Consider the following 21738-nt stretch of genomic DNA (forward strand, 5'->3'; position numbering starts at 1 on the left):
TTAACCAAGTCTCACAAATTAACGCAATGTGAATATTTTTGTCCAAAAGGAAATAATTAAAAATATGTTGATTGTGTAGAATACTCTGAGCATTCCATTGCACAATATTTAAAGTATCCATAAAGTACAAATTATTTATTAGTAACCTTTTTTAATGTATCTTGCAGGACATTTTTAATATTTTGGGAAGAGATAGGTATTTCATTATTTTTGTTTAGTGTTATAAGTTTTACTAAAGCTTCTGTAATAGATTTGAGTATTATTTCGGAATTTAAAAGAGATAAGAACTGATCAGTTTTGTTTAATGATGGAAAGTGAGAGCTGTTTAAAACATCAACAAAGCTTTTTTTCTGAAATTTATCTCTGTTAAGCTGGATTTTTTCTTTTTTAACAGGGCATGCAGGGGATATGGCAATGTGATTGCCAGAGCAGTGACAGCAACTGGCTGCAGTATAAGGAGTCTGACAATCTTTAAAATTGTGACCTTCGCCACAAATGCTGCATCTTTGTGAATTTTTACAGAATTTTGCAATATGACCATATCTTAAACACTTTAGACACTGCTTTACTGGCGGGATGTACTGCCGTACTTCGAACCGCCAGCTGTTGAGGTCCACACTATCTGGTAAATTGGGACAGGAAAAGGTTATAGAAATTGTTTTTGTGGGGATTAATTTTATTTCTCCATTTTCTCTTACACGTCGCATAAATCTACGTATAGATATAATATTTTTCGTGCTAGTTAGAGCTGAATATATTTCTTTATTGGATAATTCTATAGGCACATGAGAAATTACCCCAGTGACCTCTGTAGCGGCAGCCGGAAGGGAAGCTTTAAGTTTGTACCCATCAAGATATTTTTTGTTGCCTAAGACCGCGTTAGCAAAAGCAGGTCTATCAAAGATAACTCCAACTTTACTTTTATTAATGCGTTTTAGTTGTTTCACGCCTTTATTATATTTTTTTATGCTATTAGCGAGTGTCATCATGTCTCTTGTTCCGATTGGCTTGTCAGCCTCTGTACTCTCCAGGAATACAATATAGTCAAAATTACCCCCGTTCTCAGGGTAGTGCCGCACGTAATCGGCTACCCGAAACGGGGCATACCTTTCGGCGTCTGTTAGCTCAACAGATTTTATGGACTCGGAGTCGGAGCTCAACGAGTCGTCCTCAGCGTTACCTTCCTCCTTCTTTTTCCTTTTCTTACTTCTCCCCATCTCTTGATTAATTTATAAGTATTTATTTATAAAAAACTCCAGTGAATGAATTATAAAATTAATAAAATATTTTTGAAAAAAAAAGACCGCCTTTTCACTTCAAAGTTCCCGCGCTTTTCTGTTTGGGTTAAGCTTCATATGTCACAATTGAGCGCCATGTTTATTATAAATTTTTTTAAATGTCACAAACATGGATCAAACATATTTCATCCTAGGTCACAAAAGATAGCTTTTAATAAAAAGTGTATTTTTAAGTAAACATTTATTTGACATAAAGTATTATTATTAATTTAAAACGTTTTTAGTATGTTCATATCTTTTTAAATTTTATAATTGTTTAACATTTTATTATTACGTCTCGTAAATGCGTCGGAAAAGTGCTAAAAAAAAACAAAACAAATGGTTTTGAGCAAAATGAAATCATTATATCTAAAACAAAAAAAAAAAACGATAAAAGAAAGTTTTATATAACATATATAAATTATATCAATAGTATTTAAGATTAGCAACACTAATAAGCTTTTCTAGTCGATTTCAACAGTGTTTATAGGAAGTGTACTTACGTTTATTTTTAAATCTGCAAAAAAGTAGTTTTTGATGTATTTTATGGGGAAAAAATGACACAAATGAATGTAATAAGTAAATGTTATTTAATCGTTAGAAAAGATTACTAGCAATGGCGACTTAATTTTTTTTTAATTTTTTTTTTATTACGAACATGACTGAGGAATTAAAATATAATTTGTTGGAATATACTTTAACTAACGATGAGAACAAAATTCTAGAGATTTGCATTACTTGTCTGAATAAAGATGTTCCTTTTATAGTTTTGTCGAAGTGTGAACATGTGAAGATTTTTGATATATTATTGGATTATAAGGTATTAAGTCCTTTATTAATATGACTTTTTTTTAATTTAACTTTTAAGAAATTAAATTGCAATGGATATTTTAATTAAAAGTTTCTGAATGGCAATAAATTCGCTAGTATAGTAAGATTTCAATATAATGGTGTCTTGTTAGAGGCAAAATGGCGGATGTTTACTTTCTTTTATAGTTATACAAAAGTTTATTAAATAAAAATAAATGATGAAATATGTTAAAAACGTGAAAATATTTAATCAATGTATAATTTGTTTGAAAAAATTATTTCAATTATATTTTCTTTTATAAGTATAATAAAATACTTTTTCTATATATTTAAGATTTACATTTTCCATCATTTTATGAAACAAAAAATAAACTATTATATAATATGTAAACAGTAAACCCGTAGTTGCTCCGTTTTATTAGAAATAAATTAATTAATATTTATTTTTTTCCTAGAAATATATGAGGTATAGTTTTTATATTTAGACATCTCATATATATTTTTAGGTGGAGTTAAACAATAGTTTTATATGCTACACATGTCACAATGTTTTGAAAAAGATATACAAGTTCAAGAATCAAGCTAATGACAGCATTAACAAGTTGTATAATGAGGTATACTTAATTTATATTTTATTGCAGAATATTCTAATTCTCACACCACATCTCACACCATCTCATACCACAAGGTTGTCTGGAAGAGATCACTCTTTCAGCGATAAGACCATATTTGTACATTTTTCATGTTATGTTATTTTTTGTTTCTTTCAATGGTGTACAATTAAGAGTATTATTGAGACATTAGTTAATTGCTCACAATAATTGTGTTTGTTTTCAAACAAACAAAATAAAAGACATCAATGTACATCGACAAGTAATAAAATGAGATCATGCATTTTTTATTTTTCAGGCGAAACATTTAGAAATAACGAAAACAAGTCCATGTCTTCAATATTCAAATATAGAAATAAATTCTACGATAGATTCTCAACCGCTTGTGGTCGAAATAAAAGAACCGTCCAATAAAGAGAATTTTATTGAAATTGCTACGGAAATTAAAATAGAAAGAAGCTTGGATCTTGAACAGGAGATACCTTTGAAGGTATGTATGAACAACTAGCTGTGTGTGCGCGGTTTCACTCATGTTAATAGATTAAGAAAACATACTAAAATATTTTATAGTCTACACTATCAAATGAGGTATCACAACTGAGGTAGGGCACAGCAGGAATAACTGAGGTAGGGCACAGCAGGAATTTCCTGCTCAAAATATGGAGCAGCCCGACTGGGGTAGTACCTCGACCTTACAGAAGATCACAGCAAAATAATACTGTTTTCAAGCAGTATTGTGTTCCTGTTGGTGAGTAAGGTGACCAGAGCTCCTGGGGGGATTGGGGATTGGGTCGGCAACGCGCTTGCGATGCTTCTGGTATTGTAGGCGTCTATAAGCTACGGTAATCTTTTACCATCAGGTGAGCCGTACGCTTGTTTGCCGAACTAGTGATATAAAAAAAAAAAAAAAAAAAAAAATCCAGCCTTCCTCGGTAAATGTACTATCCAACACAAAAATAATTTTTGAGTTCGAACCAGTAGCTGTGTGATTAGCACGTTCAAAGAATAAACAAACATACAAACTCTTCAGATTTATATTATGAGTATAGATTGTGTTTGTTCTTAAATATAAAAAAAAGTGTGTGTGTCCACTCGGACGCTAAACTGGAGTTTACTCCTTTAGATCGACTGTCTAAATAGGCAAAAAAAGGCTTACTAGTCTAAGAAAAAGGTTAATACCAAATCAAATGGTAAATAAACGAATCAAATAACGCCATCTATCGGCGATAGATGATAGATGGCGTTACGAGAAACGTAACGAAGTTATTCGTTCAGTAAATTTTACTCCTTATGTTTTTTTTATGCAGTCACAGCACTGACTTAAGGCTGTCGCTCTGGCTGCTGCACCAATGCATCGTCAAAGTAGTAATTATAATAATTGTTTAACAGCCTAAAAAGGAGAAAAGAAAAGTCGGCAAAGCAAAAACTCCCTTACAGAAAAAGTATGAAGGAAAAATAAGAATAGTCATGTTAACTACAGAAGAAATGTTAGAAGAAAGGAAAGCAGAGGCCTTAAAGAAGAATTACATAAAACTGCCTTACAAATGTGAATATTGCATAACTGGTTTTGATCATGAGTTAACTTTGAAGAGTCATATGGAGAAACGGCATAGTAAAGTAAGTTTTGTGACATCCCTTACTTGTATGTTTCGTGGATTTAACCTGCCTTAATTCATATTTAGGGATTAATCAACCTAGGTTACATTTCTAAAGAGTTAACCCTCTGAATTTAATTTCACGGGTTTCGACTATGTTCGGGGGATCAGCTCACCTTAATTGAATATTTGGGGATTGGAACCCCCCTTTGATAAACATCTGGGGGTTTTAACTCTTTAGTTAATTTCCAGGAGTTCGACTGCATGTTAGTCAAAGGTCTAGAGGGGGGGGGGGGTTACTTTAGTTTTTTACATTACGTTATAATTTGTTTTCAGAAAAGCGATGGTATAGAATGTAAGATTTGCAATTCGATTCTCGGCACGAAAATGTCTTTCGACGAACACCATAAAAGACACTTTAGACGGTGAGATTTATGTTAATAATTTTGTTTATTTATAATATTTTTTTTTTATTTTTATTTTATACTTTACTGTACACCACAAACATATTACAAACAAAGCATAAAGATAGTTAAGAGGAAAGGGTACCGGCTCTTTCTCCATACAAACGTAGTCGACTGTTTTCTCCCTGGATAATGACACTAGATCAAATATTTTTGTGACATAGAACTCTTTGCTGCCATGACCATGCCCCTATGTTTTGATTTTTTTCATATTCTTATTATCATAGAAATTAGGAGACTTCAAAAACTCGAAATATTGCATAATTTTTTGTACATTTTCAGACACTCATTAAAAAAAATATATGCATATTTTCAAAAAAATGAGAACATAGGGGCATAGCCGAAGTCTTCTTTTATTTTCTAAAAATAATTTTTAAAAAAAATTGCCATGTTTTGAGGAGAAAACAGTCGACTACGAAACACTGTTTTGGTCAAAAATTATCTACCTAAAACGGTCTGAGCTGCAGTTGTCCCTTTCTTGCTTTTTGGGGGATAGGTCTGGGGGAGGGAAGGGTCAAAGCAATACGTATATACGCCAGCGAAGTGATGCCTCATAGTCGATAATTATATCGATACACTAGTGATGTAATTTTTAGTCGATATTTTCTAAAATTCGTATTAACAAAATTAAATAATTTCTCTTTTCATAACTACAATAAAACCGTATTTGTATATGCGGTTTTTATTGTAACACTGTGCAAACCTGGGCTAACGAAGGGTTTCGCTAACAAATAACAATGACAATTATGGTAAATAACTGTGTTGTTTGTTTTTGGTATCAAACTAAAGGGCTCAATACAAGGATTTCAAAAAAGATTAATATTAATATTATGATTATTAATACCGTAATACTAATAAAAAATACAATAAGAAAGTTAAAAAAAATTAGGATTCTGCTCTTTCCCATGCCTATGCCAAGCAAGCTGCGAGCCGCGCTTCTTCCTCGCCTCCTAGGCGAAAAATAACTTCGGGGTTTACTCTTTCCAATATATTTTTTTATCAATTTCGGAATACTCTGTAAAAAGTTATGCATGGTCAAACATAAATAAATATAGATACGTGGCGACTTTAGAACCTCCTCTGTTTTTTTTCATCGGTAAAAAATTGCTTAGTTGTTTTCTTGACATTACTGAGGAGCAGATTATTAAATTTGGTCGAATCTATGTACCTATGCGATTCGTATTTGGACTTCGCAAATAGAATCATATTTCTGAATTGCGTAAAAAACTCCAGTGGCACCACTGGCGTAGCATTCCTTGGAACCCCGGGAACCTTGAGGCCTTGTATCAAAATTAGTGGGGGGACAGGCAAATTATGGGTAAAGATTTCTCACAAAAAATGCTTGCATTGAATTAAAATAAATATTTATTGATTATAAGTTATTACTTCCTCCTAGAATAGACAATAGTGAGTGTAGTCTGCTGTAGCTGTTCCTGTTCGATCGAAATCCTTAGGTAATTTTTTATCAGTTTTAGTTTTGAAAAACATCAAGTTAATACCTCCGGAAAACTGAATGCAAGGCTATTGAATTTTATCAGTAATAATTCCATGAGTTCTTTATGTAATGAATGTTTTGAATTTCGGGTTTTAAGCTAATTTAAAGAGCTTGTAGTTCCAAGCTGGAGAGTTATTAACCTTGACCTGCAGCAATAGATGCGGGGGATCGTTCGCTTCAGCCTGTGAGGCCAATACTATTAGTGAATTCCTATGAATCTTCCGCATCTATATGGGGGATTCACAGGCGCATAACCTGAAGAAGAGATTCAACGCTGCCTCCAGGTCTTACAGGTAGTAAATCGCTAGGGCAAAGTTCAAACACAGCAGAATTGATGAGAGACTATTGGGCTTTCCAAATGGAACCCGTGCCTTCTGTTTCTTACAAAAGCTGTCGAAGGTAACTTTTTTTAGTCTACACTTCCATCATTGCGCGAACCTGAAGGCTCTCTGGCACATTATGCGAAAAAGTAAGCGAAAATTCTTTGCACTCTTTTGCGTCGAATTCAACTCTTGACGATGAGGGAAAAGCACCATCGAGCATTCCACGGTGCGAGCACGCGATGCGTAATGTGCACTATGAGCCGTGTCGTTTGTCGTGTTCTGCATTCTTTCGATGTCAAGAAGTCTAGTGGTGCTAATTGTATCCACCAGTGGTTTGCAACCAATGTGCGAGCTTCGTGCGCATTCTTTCCGCGTACATTCAAAGTGTGGAATGACCTTGCTAAAATTTGGGGGTTAAAGCGTCTAGTGTCTAAATCTTTTCTCTAAAGGCCATGGGCGACGGTAGCCGTTATAAATCAGATGGCTTCGTCTGCTTGTGTGCCCCATTCTTATATAAAAAAGATTAATTCATTGTTCATAATGATTAACTGAATCCCGAAATAAACAATGCAGAGTGTTATCAACAATTGGGCGCACGCTTGACTCGGATAAAAGGGGATTGCTTTTCAGACTTCAGTCATTTCTGAAGTGAAAACTCTATAGGTATTTATGACAGTTTTTTTATTCTTTTTTCCAGGAAACACAAGATTAAGTGACATTGTGGATAATATTTTACTAATTTTTGCTTACACGCCTTAGGGGCCCTGTAAATAGGGGGCCCGTATCATTGATACGGCTGATACGGCAGTAGTTACGCCCTGAGTGGCACCCAATTCCCTACTGCGGGAATAAGTATATGTATTCTCAACTTACTTTACTCTATTCTTTTTAACCCTGTTGTACCAACTTATCTAAAACGACGATTTAAATTTCTTAGTGATTCCCATGAACGCAGTCTTCGTTCTGAGGAAAGCTTACTTCTTGAATTTCCCTCTCAATCCTCTTTCTTTTATACTAAATCTTTCACTGTTCAAGCTTGTCGACTTAGGAATTCTATAGACGTGTAAAATCGGTTTCTATTTTTAACCGACTTCCAAAAAAGGATGAAGCTCTCAATTTAACTGTATTTTTTATGTATGTTACTTCAGAACATTTGACTGAGTGGACCGATTTCAACAATTTTTTTTTAATCGAAAAGTGGTGTCTGTCATTTCGACACCAACAATTTATACTACGCCAATTCGATTTTTCGATAAGTTTGTTTTTTAATGCGAACTTGATAAAATGTGTTTTTATATGTAATAAAAAAAAATTGTGAAATTGCAATGAATAAATTAACTATTAAAGATACCAAATTTCAAATAAGTTTCTTAATTAATATAAAAGGTATCACGTTTTTCCCTTTTATAAGTCTCTATTGTAAAGTTCATTTTTAAGAGTTAGCTTAGTATAAATTGCTGGTGTCGATTTGGTCTCACTTAAGTTTATTTGAGATCTAACTTTTCGAGTTATATAAATAATACGTTTTTACTTAACTATTTTCGTCGACCTACGTTGTATTTATTATACCGCATAACTTTTTACTGCGTGTACCGATTTTGATGATTTTTAATTTAATCGAAAGCTCGTGTTTATCTTGTCATATTTAAATTTCATCGACATCTGATAACAACTTTTTGAGTAATCTTTAATAACTCGTTTTTACTTGACTATATTTTCGTCTACCTTTGTTGTATTACATGTCGATGTAATTGAAGTCGGCTTTTTTTCCTTTGCATACAAGTCGAACTCGGTCTACCCAGTCAAAAGTTCTGAAGTAACATATATACAAAAAAAAGAAAAAGAAAAATACAGTCGAATTAAGAACCTCCTCCTTTTTTGGAAGTCGGTTAAAAATCAATCTGATACGTATTATTATTTTCTGTTGGTGTTCAATAAAGTGTATTGTTATGTTATGTCATGTTAATCACCCACTCTTTAAAAAATTTCAATCGATTACGTAATTTGCCTAACTAAAAAAACATAAATAAAATAATAATTGGAAAAGTCGCCTTCATGATTTTTGTAAGTGTACAGTACATAATGTGTGAAATTGGTGTGATTTATTTAGCTATCTTTGTGTAATTATTGAATTTTTATCTTGTTCCAGCTTTTTCAATTGACTTTCTAATAGTTGTTCTTCACGCAGGCGGCTTTTCTTGTTTTTTTTTTAAATTATAATATTATTTTTAACCATTGTTATATCGCCGCAATTATATGTTAATTAATACATATAACCTATACCTATGTATTAATAACTGCGACAAACATGAGACATTACAAATTATATAGGTACTAAGACAAATATTTTATACTATGTATGTACTACATTACATATATATACTATACTTACACTTATACTATGTACTACATGTATACACTATAATTATGTATGTATTTCATTACCCATTCTTACACACACCTCAACCATGTAATTACATACCTAATTCATAAATAAAGTACCTAAGTATTTCGATAATTACCCACATAAATATAGACATGTATCAAGTCACAAAGAGTATCTAAGTCAAAATAATAAAACATAATAATAAGTAGTTTACGAAATTCAATAATAGTAAGCCGAGTCTCAGCAATACGATGCAGAACAAATTCAATAAAACAAGCCAAATTCAGAAAAATAGCACTATGCGCTCTATGTACTCGTAGTCAATCACAAACGAAAGATGCGAATACTAAAATATCGTCAACAATTAATAGCTGAATAGCCGGCGCACGCACACTAACAATACGACCGTCACACATAGAAAAAACGGAGCGGAGATGGCGCGGGGCGCGGTAGCGGCATGCAGCGCGACAGAAACATTTTATTCAAATACCTATTTTTGAAAAGTCTCTCCGGTACCCTTTCCTCTTAAAGACAGTGAAGTACAATGGGCGAACTTATGGCTTATTAGCCATTTCTTCCAGACAACACAGATATATCGACAAATACAAAATAAAATTCAGTTACTTAATAATAGTAAATAAAAATTGATATTTTTTTGCTGACCCGAATTGAAGTTCTGTCACGATTCATCCTGTATCATCCCACTGCTGGACATAGGCCTCTTTCTCCACGTAAGAGAAGGATTAGAGCTTAATACACCACACTCCTGAGATTAGTGCATTCAAACAAACTCTTCAGCTCATTAGTATAGATATTTGGAAGCTTACATGGGGCGCACAAAACGTGTTCGGAATAAATAAGAAAAAAATTCCCTTTGCGTTAATGTACTTTTTCATACGATTAAATTTTGAAAATATTTGTGCCTCTTTGCATACTTTTCAACAGCCTCTTCTGGTGATGAAAATCGTTGATTGCGTAATTGGTTCTTAATTTATGGGAACAGAAAAAAGTCACAAGGTGCCAGTTCGGGACTGTATGCGGATTGGCTTATAAGTTCTACGTTTTTCAAAAATTCGTTTGTCTTTCCGCCCGTGTGGGAAACTAGCATTGTCGTGGTGCAATATGATGATACGGCGTTTACGGTTATTTTTACGCAGTCGTCAATAACTTCCGGCAAACAAATGGTCGTGTACCAGTCACTATTCACGGCACGACGATTCTCTAAAACAACAGTAGCCACGTTTCCAGTTTTATTAAAAAAAGAAGCAATCATTGGCTTAGGTGCACTTTTTCACGCGCGCCGCTTTGGTTAGTTTCGGCTCACCTTGAAAGACCCATACGCTGTTGTGCTTTGTTTTGGGACCGTTGCAAAAAATCCATTTCTCTTCACCTGTTACTGTGTTCCACACCAAATTTGACGCGCTTTCGTTGAATCTGGTAAATATAGCATTGCACCAAGTGCGCGGTCCGTTTTTTGAGCCTCGGTCAAATTATGTGGGATCCACCGCGAGCATAGCTTTCTCACACCCAAATGCTTGTGTAGGATTGATTGTATGTAACTCGTGCCTACGTCTAAGGATGCCCGAATCTCATGGTAGGTCACATGCCTATCTGTTTTGATCATACGGTGCATAGCATCGATGTTTTGTTGTTCACAGCGGTGGACGGGCGACCATCGCGAGATTTGTCACTGAGATTGACACGACCTCGCTTGGATTCCGCAAACCAGCTATAAATAGTCGTCTGGCATGGTGCTTCATCGCCAAAAGCAGATTGAAGCCGAGCGAGGCTCTGATGAACTGTCAAATTACACTTAAAATCGTTAAAAATCATACTACGAAAATTTTTCCGAGTTAAATCCATGTTAATGTAGACACACAATTTTCAAAATGGCGCCACAATGTAAAAACAATTGACAGTCAGATAAAACAAACTGCATTCTACAGCCAAAGAGTTCCATTTTCAAATTTTGAATTGCTTTTTGTAATTACTTTTTAAATATTGTTTATGTAACTGATCAGTTCCGGAAACTTTTAGTGCGCCCTATGTATCAACTCGTTTGTTTTTAACCAACTTAAACTTTTTAGACGACCGAAACGCGTATTTACTTAACTATTTTTTCGTCTACCTAGGTTGTATTACTATAGATTTAATTGAAGTCGGTTTTTTTTTCGTTTTCGAGCAAACTATTTATTAAGCATTAAATATTATTATTATAAATTTTAATCTGTAACCTATCTAAATATATTTTTTTTAGATATGAATGTATCGAGTGTGGTAGACGCAATAACAACGTGTACACAGTACTGAAACACTACAACGAAAATCACGGCAGGATCAAAACTGTATTTAGCTGTAAACTGTGTGATTTTTCTACAGAGTAAGTCAGTTATATACTTTTTTTATAATACAAAGGTGGAAAACAAGCATACGGTGGTGCAGTGATGGTAAGACTTCAAATAATAATCGAATTGAGAAGTTTCTCCTTTTTTGGAAATCGGTTAAAAACGAAGAATATTCACAACTGGACTGTATGTTATTATATATGTTACCCATAACTTTTCTTTTGGGGCTTGTCACTTGATGGCATTTAAATTTAAGTGATATTGAACGAGTACTATTTGGGTTATCCCTAGCAAAGTGTATTTAATTGACTTCGTATACGTCTAAGATGTTCTCATTTTATTACTTGTCGATGTAAATTGCTGTCGGGTTTTTGTTTTTAGAGCCATATGGTCTCGTCTTGGCAACGTTTTGCATGAAATTGTTTTTGGTGGGATCTACTTTAATAATTTAGTTTAAATGTTGTTAATATACGAGTAATTCATAATTGTTTAAAGGTCGCACAGAGTGTACCGATATCACCGGGACAAGCATCGAACCAAAAAGGTCGAGTGTGAGTTATGTGGAAATACGTTCGTGAACAACGCCGGACTCAAGATACACATGTTGTAAGTTATCGCTTAAGCCTGTAATATCCCACTGCTCTCTTTACCCAAGTAGAAGAAGTATAATCCACCACGCCGCTCCAATGCGGGTTGGCGGGTAAATAGATTATAAGTTATTATCATCATTACAGCCTAAACAGTCCACTGCTGGACATAGGCCTCCACAAGTTTACGCCAAAAATAACGTGAACTCATGTGTTTTGCCCATAGTCACCACGCTGGGCAGGCGGGTTGGTGACCGCAGTACTGGCTTTGTCGCACCGAAGACGCTGCTGCCCGTCTTCGGCCTGTGTATTTCAAAGCCAGCAGTTGGATGGTTATCCCGCCATCGGTCGGCTGTTTAAGTTCCAAGGTGGTTGTGGAACCTTGTTATCCCTTAGTCGCCTCTTACGACACCCACGGGAAGAGAGGGGGTGGCTAAATTCTTTAGTGCCGTAGCCACACAACATAAGTTATACTGACTATAAACACGATTTTGTTAAATAAAACTAAAAGTAGAAGTAAGTTTGACTGAGAATGAAGAATATCCTGTTCAAAATATGGAGCATCCCGACTGAGCAAGTACCCCGAGCTTACAGGAGATCACAGCTAAATAACACTGATTTCAAACAGTGTGTGTTACTGTGGTAAGGTGACCTGAGCTCCTGGGGATTGAGGGTAGGGTTGGCAACGCTTTTGTGATGCTTCTGATAAAGTAGGTCTATAAACAACGGTAGTCGTTTACCATCAGGAAGTCTATACTCTTGTTTTTATAATACCACAATTGGGTATCTCAAATAAATGTGTAATTAGCCATATGTCTGCCCATTGTAATTCATAATATGTAACTATTATGCTTTGTTTGTAAAGACTTGTGGTGTTCGATAAACTAAAGAAATCAAAGTTTTCACTTTAAGCACAGTACACGGCCAATCCAACCGAGTGTACTCCTGTGCTGAATGTGGCAAGCAGTACCGCGCTAAGTCTGGTTTGGCTGCCCATGCGGTCACCCACGCCCCTTCCCCCGCCTACTGCGCTGACTGCGACGCCCACTTCACTTCGCAGCTGGGCCTGAAGTATCACTTGAAGCACCACTCCAAACACAGCGAGAAAAGGTTACACTCTATTTAACTTTTTTATTAGTCTCGAATTTTGGTCCCCAGAAATTTATAGAAGATTATCAAATGATTTGGATTTAAAACTATTGGTTATTTTTCTTTTTTACTAGTTTTAGTCTTTTTTTGGGCCCCAGAAAATTTTAGAAGACTATCAGACAATTTGAATTAAAAATAATCTGTTTCGTTATTTTTAACGGCAAAAAATGGTTCATATGTAGTTTTTGAAGACATTTCGTCGTTTGAATTAGATTCTTTTGGTTTCCAGAAATAGGAGCAAGACTACCAATACAATGATTTACAATTAATATGCAGTTCTAACGCTTTTCTTATTTATTTATTTTTGCGACTCTAGAAACCCTTAGAGGATCATTAGTCAGTTAGAACAAGGTACAAGAAATTATTATACTTTATTATCATAAATTAAAGCTTTACCTGTTTTTAGGTGCCTTTAATGCCAACATTTTCTTGCTAAACAAAGTAAAAAGATTGCACACGTTATTTTATGTGATGACTCTATTAATTGGTAGGCGATATACATATTTTTTAATAGTTATATCTTCAATTTGGTTTAGTTATTGTATAAAATTTTTCTCATATGTTAATTAAAATGATTTCTTTGCAGATTCGAGTGTAACGAATGTGACGCCAAGTTTATCGTAAAGAGGTCGCTCCAGGATCACATAGACTGGATTCATCTCAACAATACGGAGCACGTTTGCAATAAATGCAATAAAGTCAGTATACACTGCATTATTTATATACATAAAAATTAATGGCAGAACTGTATGTACGCGCATAACTTCTAATAAATTAACTTGTAATTAATTAATTGAATTTTTTTTTGAAGTATATTTTCTTTACACACGTTTGACTTTTTTTGTAGTAGTTATGGAATGAAAATTGAAATTGAATGAAAAATGAAATTTTATATCAATTCGGTTTTTGTATTTGGTTATTGATTTGTAGAAGTTTTTATGGAATGAAAATGTAAGGAAATCGCGCAGTAGATTGGGAAATTAAAAAAGCAATGACACACAAAAACACACAGTCGAATTGAGAACCTCCTCCTTTTTTGAATTTGGTCAGCTTTTGGAGTGATCTTTGATAATGCGTATTTACTTGAGTATTTTTTCGTTTACCTACGTTGTATTACTTGTCGATATAATTGAAGTCGGTTTTTCTTCATTTGCCTGCAAACACAATTATGTAAGGATTTTTTTTGCGCTCAACATAAAAAAAAGAAAAAAACAATAACAAAAAACAAATTAATAACAAATCGCTCTACGGTAACATTATTTAAAAAATTATAATTCGTGATAGTTAAAAATATAAGTAAAGAACATGGCCTGTTTTATCGCTCATGCTGTTTATTCACTTATACTCATTCACCTCTAAAAATATTATGACCACCATATTTGCTTTTTATAAAAAGATATTGAAATGTCATATTCAAAAATATTAGTTACCGTAAAATGGGGTGAATAGACACAACTTTCAACTTCAACACTGATTTTCTTACATATTTTGTATAGAAGCTTATTAATAAAACATTGTGAAATCGTGAGTCGTGTTGTAATATACCAAATATGAATCCCAAAAATTAGCGAAATCATGTCTATTATTTGTAAATTGAGAAAAAGTAGGTGGTTTCTATTTACCCGGAAACTGGGGTCAAAAGACACGAGGGAGGGGGTGAATAGAGAAAAAACACTAGGGCTGTCAAATTCAACTTTAATTTATTTATTGAAATAATAAGTAAGAACAAAGACAACATAAATGTATGTATCTTTTCTAAATCAGTATATATATATATATATATATATATATATATATATAAGTATTACGTATTTTCAGGAACATTTAATTAAATACTTTAGGAATATAAACATGAGCAGTATATTATTACAAGCAAACAAGCTTAAAAAAATAACAAAAATATAAGAATGTTTAATTCTAACATAAAGTATAAAATTGTAAAAAAGAAACTATAAGTATTTCGTATTTTCAGGAACATTTAATTAAATACTTTAGGGATATAAACATGAGCAGTATATTATTACAAGCAAACAAGCTTAAAAAAAATAACAAAAATATAAGAATGTTTCATTCTAACATAAACTATAAAATTCTAAAAAAGAAACTATATTTGGTAAATAATTCTTAGGTTTTCTATAAAATGAGATCAAAAATCACAGTTGAAAATAAAATTGGGAACATTATGATTATAGTAGCGATATAATTCACTTTTGGGGTTTAGTTTTGGAAATTAAATTGGTAACTTTTTATACTACCTATTTAATCTGAATCCATCAGAGCATTTAATATATCTTCATCACACCTATAATATGTGGGCCGCCTAGAAATGGTTTTCGTTGATGGTGTCTCAACAAATGTATTTGACAATGTTTTCTTTAATTCTGCATCGCTCAGAAGAACATTAGAAATTATTTTAATATTTTTCGGGTTTTTATTATTAAATTCATTTCCTACAACGGTTTCAATACACGCTATCCCATTCATGTCGTCTTCAAAAACTACTGGCATAGTTGTTATGTCATAAGGACTAATGTTATACGAACAACTTGCAACATTTTCATCCGGAAGATTTGCCTTTTCAATAATCGGTGTATTGTAGTCGTAGGAACTTCTTGCGATTTCTTGATCAAGTTGATTTTCAAGTATACTAGTAGGTACATTTTCTTTGGAATCGTTTCTTTGAACAATTGTAGTTTTTTTCCCTTTACCCTTTCCTTTAGTGACCCTATCCGCTGTCTTTTTATTTTTTTTGCTGATTTTTCGGTCTCGTGGAACAGAAGAATCTATGTATTCTGGATCAGTGTCAATATAGTCTTCATCACTCGAACATAATACACTCTTTCCTGCCTGAACTTGAAGTTTTCTTTTTTTTTTTTTTTTTGGTTCAACTACGTTTATAGTTCCGTACCGCATTTCCTTCAAAAAATTTAATACTGTTTGGTCAACAGTTTCAGCTTCCTTAACTTGGTCGTGCCATTCGGGTATTTGTTTTAAAACTTCTGAAGGGTTAAAAGGATGTATTCCTGTCTTCCTAAAGCCAGACATAATATTACTTTTGCTGTTTTCTTTCAAATTGTCCATTAGTTTGGACAGCAATTTGGGAAAACAACCTTTGGGAATCGAAGATTGATTTCTCCCGTCTGTTTTCTTCCATTCCGAAATTATACTTCTCCAAGCTATTTTCATTGGTCTGAATAGAGCAACATCAAGAGGTTGTGTTATATGTGTTGAATTTGAGGGTAAGAAAACAAAATGAATATCCTTTTCGTAACACTTTCTTATTAAATCGAGTGAGAGATGGGAAGACAAATTATCACCTATTAAAATTTTTTTACCGGATTTATTTTCAAAAAACGGAAGAATCATAGTGGTCACCCAATCTTCAAAAATATTAGCATCAAACCAGCCCGATTGACTTCTATTATAACGGGTTCCTTTTGGACCAAACTTTGTCCAAGTATCAAATAAGTTTTGCGCCTTATAAACTACATATGGGGGTATCATTTCTCCTGCAGCCGTACAAGCCATCATAATTGATACTGCAGCTTTTGAATGATTCATTACGCGTTCCGGGTATTTTGTTCCTCTCTTAGTGATAATCTTTTTTCGGCCGGGATCATCAGCCAAACTTGTTTCGTCATAGTTAATGATGTTATCAATCGGAACACCACTGATTGATTGTTTTAATTGTTCGAAATATTTTTTTAATATATCCGAAGACAATGCAGCTCTACTTCGTTTAATATTTTGTGATATCCTCTGCGTTATCTTATCACTGTATCTTTTTAAAAAACTTCTAGCAAAGTCCGGTCCAGGCATGTTGTCCTTAAACCGTTTTTCTTTAATGCCCAATTTGTCCAAATAATTTTTAACTAATAACCTCAAATCATAAGGTTCAAGAGGATATCCCCATTCAGCACATACATTTATGTATTTTATAAATAATAATTCCACCTCTTCTGATAACACTGTCTGACCACCTTGTCTCTTCATATTCTTTATAGTATGTCTATATAAAACAGATTTGTCTATTTCAAACTTTTTAGCGATGCAACTTAAGGAACTGCTACTATCATTATATTCCTGAATAGCCTGCTCAATCAATTCTTTAGGATACCTTTTATACTTCTTGCCACGAGGATCTGATTTATAAATCCTCGGAATGGCGAACGAAATACAATGTAGCGTACCTGTTTGAAATAAATATCAAGTATTTAGCCTGGTTTTTTTAATGTTTGAATTTATATAAATAAAAAAAAACAGATAACCACTTAAAATGGTTTTCTAATAATTAATTGTTACTTATAATAATTTTAAAGCCCCTAGGTAGCTAAGTATAATGAACTAGTCTACGATAGACAACCCTAAAAAACGTGTTTCTATTAACCCCCTTTTCGTTTCTATTAACCTCTCACCCGTATCTATTCACCTCCTTCTTCGTGTCTATTGACCCTAAAGGCGTTTCTATTTACCCCTTTCTCGTATCTATTCACCTCGAAATTGCAGAAAAATGCCTGCATCCTGATTTCACAAGAAATAAGAAAGAAATAATTGAATATTAACACTCACCTTTGTATTCCTAAAAGATTAGAAATTTAACTTTCCAAATAAATCAATTCGCTAGGTGAAATCTGCAAAGAACTCAATATTGAGCAAAACTTTTCGCAAGGTCTAAAACCACTATTCACACACGTTCACTTTAACGGCGTTTTTCTTTAAACCATTAAATTTGACATAAATTTGTGTGTTGTCAGCATAAAGGAAAAATATTGCCGTGTAATTAATAGAAGAAATAAACCTTCAATAATAATAAGCTATAGATAAACTAGAGACAAAATAATGAAACTTCCAGTTTTGTTTCTATTCACCCCGCGATTTCTATTCACCCCATTTTACGGTATCTGTACTCTCGGAATTCGTATTTTAGTAGTTTTAATGTGCCTAACAAATCGATAATTATTTTGGTTTATCAGATATTCATTGATATTTTCGCTATTAATTTAACTTTATTTAAATGCACTTTATTGTTTACAGCTTTAATTGTGCTTCCAAATACTTTGAGTTAATTAACTAGTGCAAACATTTTCTTTTCTAATTCTGTAATCGATTATCGTTGAATATTGGACCCTATAATTTGACGAAAACTATCTTTCTCATTTTTCTTCGCTTCCAGACTCAAAATTGAGCTGATATTTTATATTCTAAATTACTCATTACATTTTGACCCAAAAGTCCTTATCTCCTTTTAGACAAAACATAAAAAAAGGTTACTTTATACACATTTGACTGTTCATATATTATTTATTTTCAGGTGTTCATAAACAGTGCGAGCTTGAAGAAACACAGAGAATTTGTTCATGAGAAGAAGAGGCCGCCGAGAAACAAAATTTGCGATCACTGTGGCAGGGGCTTCACTGTTAGTTAACATAATTGTCCTAATTTTAAAAACAAACAAAAACCCAACGACAAGTAATACAACGTAGGTTGACGATAAAATAGTCAAGTAAAGACGCATTATTGGAGATAACTCGAAAAGTACTTATCACATCTCAATTACATTTGAATGGACATGACATGCAACACCTTTCGATTAAAAAAAATCATCGAAATCGGTCCACCCAGAAGTTCTGAGGTACATTACATAAATACAATCTAATTGAGTACCTCCGCCTTTTTTGGAACTTGGCCAAAACATTACCATAACGTAAAAGCCAATTTTCGATTGAAATAAATCATTGAACTCAATCCATCTTGTGAAAAGTTATGAGGTGACACACAAAACAATTGCAGTTAAAGTGAGAGAAATAGTAGTTTTAACTGAGGTAGGGCACAGCAGGAAATATCCTGCTCAAATTTGGTGCAGCACAATCGGGGTAGTACCTCGACCTTACAGAAGATCACAGCTAAATAATAATGCTTTCAAGCATTGTTATGTTCCTGTTGGTGAGGAGACAATATATTTACAACTTTTCCGTGCGTTTTGTTGCTTATGAATGGTATGCAGTTCTGGTTCACGTGGTTTTACTGTCTCTCACTTGTATGTAACTGTATACTATCAACTTGCTAGTTCGCATTCAGCGTGTAACATGCCACTGTGGGCGGCTCAACGTGCTCTTCGAGGCACGGTGGGGAGACCCACAAAGACAGACATCCAAATCGGAAAGAAATATTGTTAATACAAATATATCATCATCCCGCGCGGTTGTCGAACCCGCAAACCGTTGGGTGTTTCTGGCGCCTACTCGCACCACTCCACCAGAGCAGTTGTGCTTATCTAACGCCACGACACTTCTCTGTCCGCAGTCCCTGTCTATCCTGCGCTCGCACATCCGAACCCACACGGGCGAGCGGCCGCTGCACTGCGCCCACTGCCCGGCCACCTTCGCCCACTCGGCCGCCCTGTACACTCATAATAAACTCTTGCACGGAAAAACTTAATAAATATATTTTGTTTTATTGTCTTTTTTTTTATTGAAGAGGCACTTCTTTACGCACACTCGACTTGGGGAGTAAGCTGGGGAATGCGTGACGAGAGCGTTATGAGCAAGAGGGAGGTGCGAGCACACGTTTTCTTTTTTCTCTTTCTCTCGTAGCCAGTTACGTTTTGTAGATCTAAGACATAGTCCTGACCTATTGTGCAGAAGTTTTAATTCAGTCTTGTGGTCTAAAGCACTCGTTTTCTAGGGTAATATATCAAGGAATCATAACTAAAAGTAAATAGTGAGGTTTGGTCAAGCTGATGTTATAAGTATTAAAATTTAGATGTTAATAAGTTGGTTGAATTCATGGAGTTTATCAATTAAAGGATGAGAGGAATTGTGTACAGCATTAATTAGGAATCTATCATATAAAAACGGTCTTCTTAGATGTAAGGGAGGGTCAACCAATTCCACCTGAAGTGCATTCATCACAGTAGCCGTTCGCAGTCACTACTGGACATAGGCCTCCACAAGTTCACGCTAAAAATGGCGTGAACTCATGTGTTTTGCCCATAGTCATCACGCTCGTTACTCATAGTAGGGAATATATCTGCATTATTGGAGCAGCGTGGTGGACCAAGCTCTGATCTTTCTCCTACATACATACACACATATACATACATACAGATATATATACATATATAGATATATATACATACATACAGAACAGATCAGATTGGATCAGAACAGATCAGAACAGAATAGAACAGAACAGAATAGATCAGAACAGAATAGAGCAGAACAGAATAGAACAGTACAGAATAGAATAGAACAGAACAGAATAGATCAGAACAGAACAGAATAGATCAGAATAGAACAGAATAGAATAGATCAGAACAGAATAGAATATAATAGATCAGAATAGAGCAGAACAGAACAGAACAGATCAGAACAGAACAGAACAGATCATAATAGAACAGAATATAATAGAATAGAGCAGAACAGAATAGAACAGATCAGAACAGAATAGATCAGAACAGAATAGAACAGATCAGAACAGAATAGATCAGAACAGAATAGAATATAATAGAACAGAATAGAGCAGAACAGATAAGAACAGAATAGATCAGAACAGATCAGAATAGAACAGAATAGAACAGAACAGAACAGAACAGAATAGATCAGAACAGAATAGTATATAATAGAACAGAATAGAGCAGAACAGAATCGAACAGTACAGAACAGAATAGAACAGATCAGAATAGAACAGATCAGAACAGAATAAAACAGATCAGATCAGAATAGAACAGAACAGATCAGAATAGAACAGAACAGAATAGAACAGATCAGAATAGAATAGAACGGAACAGAATAGAATAGAACAGAACAGAATAAATAGAACAGTATAGAATAGAACAGAATAGATCAGAACAGAATAGAACAGAACAGAAAAGATCAGAACAGAATAGAACAGAACAGAATAGATCAGAACAGAACAGAATAGATCAGAACAGAACAGATCAGAACAGAATAGAATATAATAGAACAGAATAGAGCAGAACAGAATAGAACAGTACAGAACAGAACAGAATATAACAGAATAGAATAGAACAGATCAGATCAGAACAGAACAGAATAGAACAGATCAGAATAGAACAGAATAGAACAGATCAGAATAGAACAGAACAGAATAGAACAGAACAGAATAGAATAGAACGGAACAGAACAGAATAGAACAGAACAGAATAAATAGAACAGTATAGAATAGAACAGAATAGATCAGAACAGAATAGATCAGAACAGAATAGAACAGAACAGAAAAGATCAGAACAGAATAGAACAGAACAGAATAGATCAGAACAGAACAGAATAGATCAGAACAGAACAGATCAGAACAGAATAGAATATAATAGAACAGAATAGAGCAGAACAGAATAGAACAGTACAGAACAGAACAGAATATAACAGAATAGAATAGAACAGATCAGATCAGAACAGAACAGAATAGAACAGATCAGAATAGAATAGATCAGAACAGAATAGAACAGAACAGAAAAGATCAGAACAGAACAGAATAGAACAGAACAGAATAGATCAGAACAGAACAGAATAGATCAGAACAGAATAGAATATAATAGAACAGAATAGAGCAGAACAGAATAGAACAGTACAGAACAGAACAGAATATAACAGAATAGAATAGAACAGATCAGATCAGAACAGAACAGAATAGAACAGATCAGAATAGAACAGAATAGAATAGAACTGAACAGAATA

General features: G+C 33.9%; 1 protein-coding gene across 1 annotated transcript; it reads left to right on the top strand.

The window, feature by feature from the left end:
• The first annotated feature begins 1706 nt into the window (after positions 1-1706).
• Positions 1707-19501, top strand: LOC123666278 (zinc finger protein OZF-like). Its single transcript, XM_045600443.1, has 11 exons — positions 1707-2097; positions 2594-2701; positions 2997-3188; positions 4088-4315; positions 4630-4718; positions 11219-11341; positions 11802-11912; positions 12806-13003; positions 13629-13740; positions 18354-18458; positions 19346-19501. Exons 1-11 carry the CDS (start codon positions 1936-1938, stop codon positions 19478-19480), a joined length of 1563 nt encoding a protein of 520 aa, XP_045456399.1. The 5' UTR covers positions 1707-1935; the 3' UTR covers positions 19481-19501.
• Positions 19502-21738: the final 2237 nt, after the last annotated feature.

Source organism: Melitaea cinxia, chromosome 25 (assembly GCF_905220565.1).
Source record: "Melitaea cinxia chromosome 25, ilMelCinx1.1, whole genome shotgun sequence".
Classification (NCBI taxonomy): Eukaryota; Metazoa; Arthropoda; class Insecta; order Lepidoptera; family Nymphalidae; genus Melitaea; species Melitaea cinxia.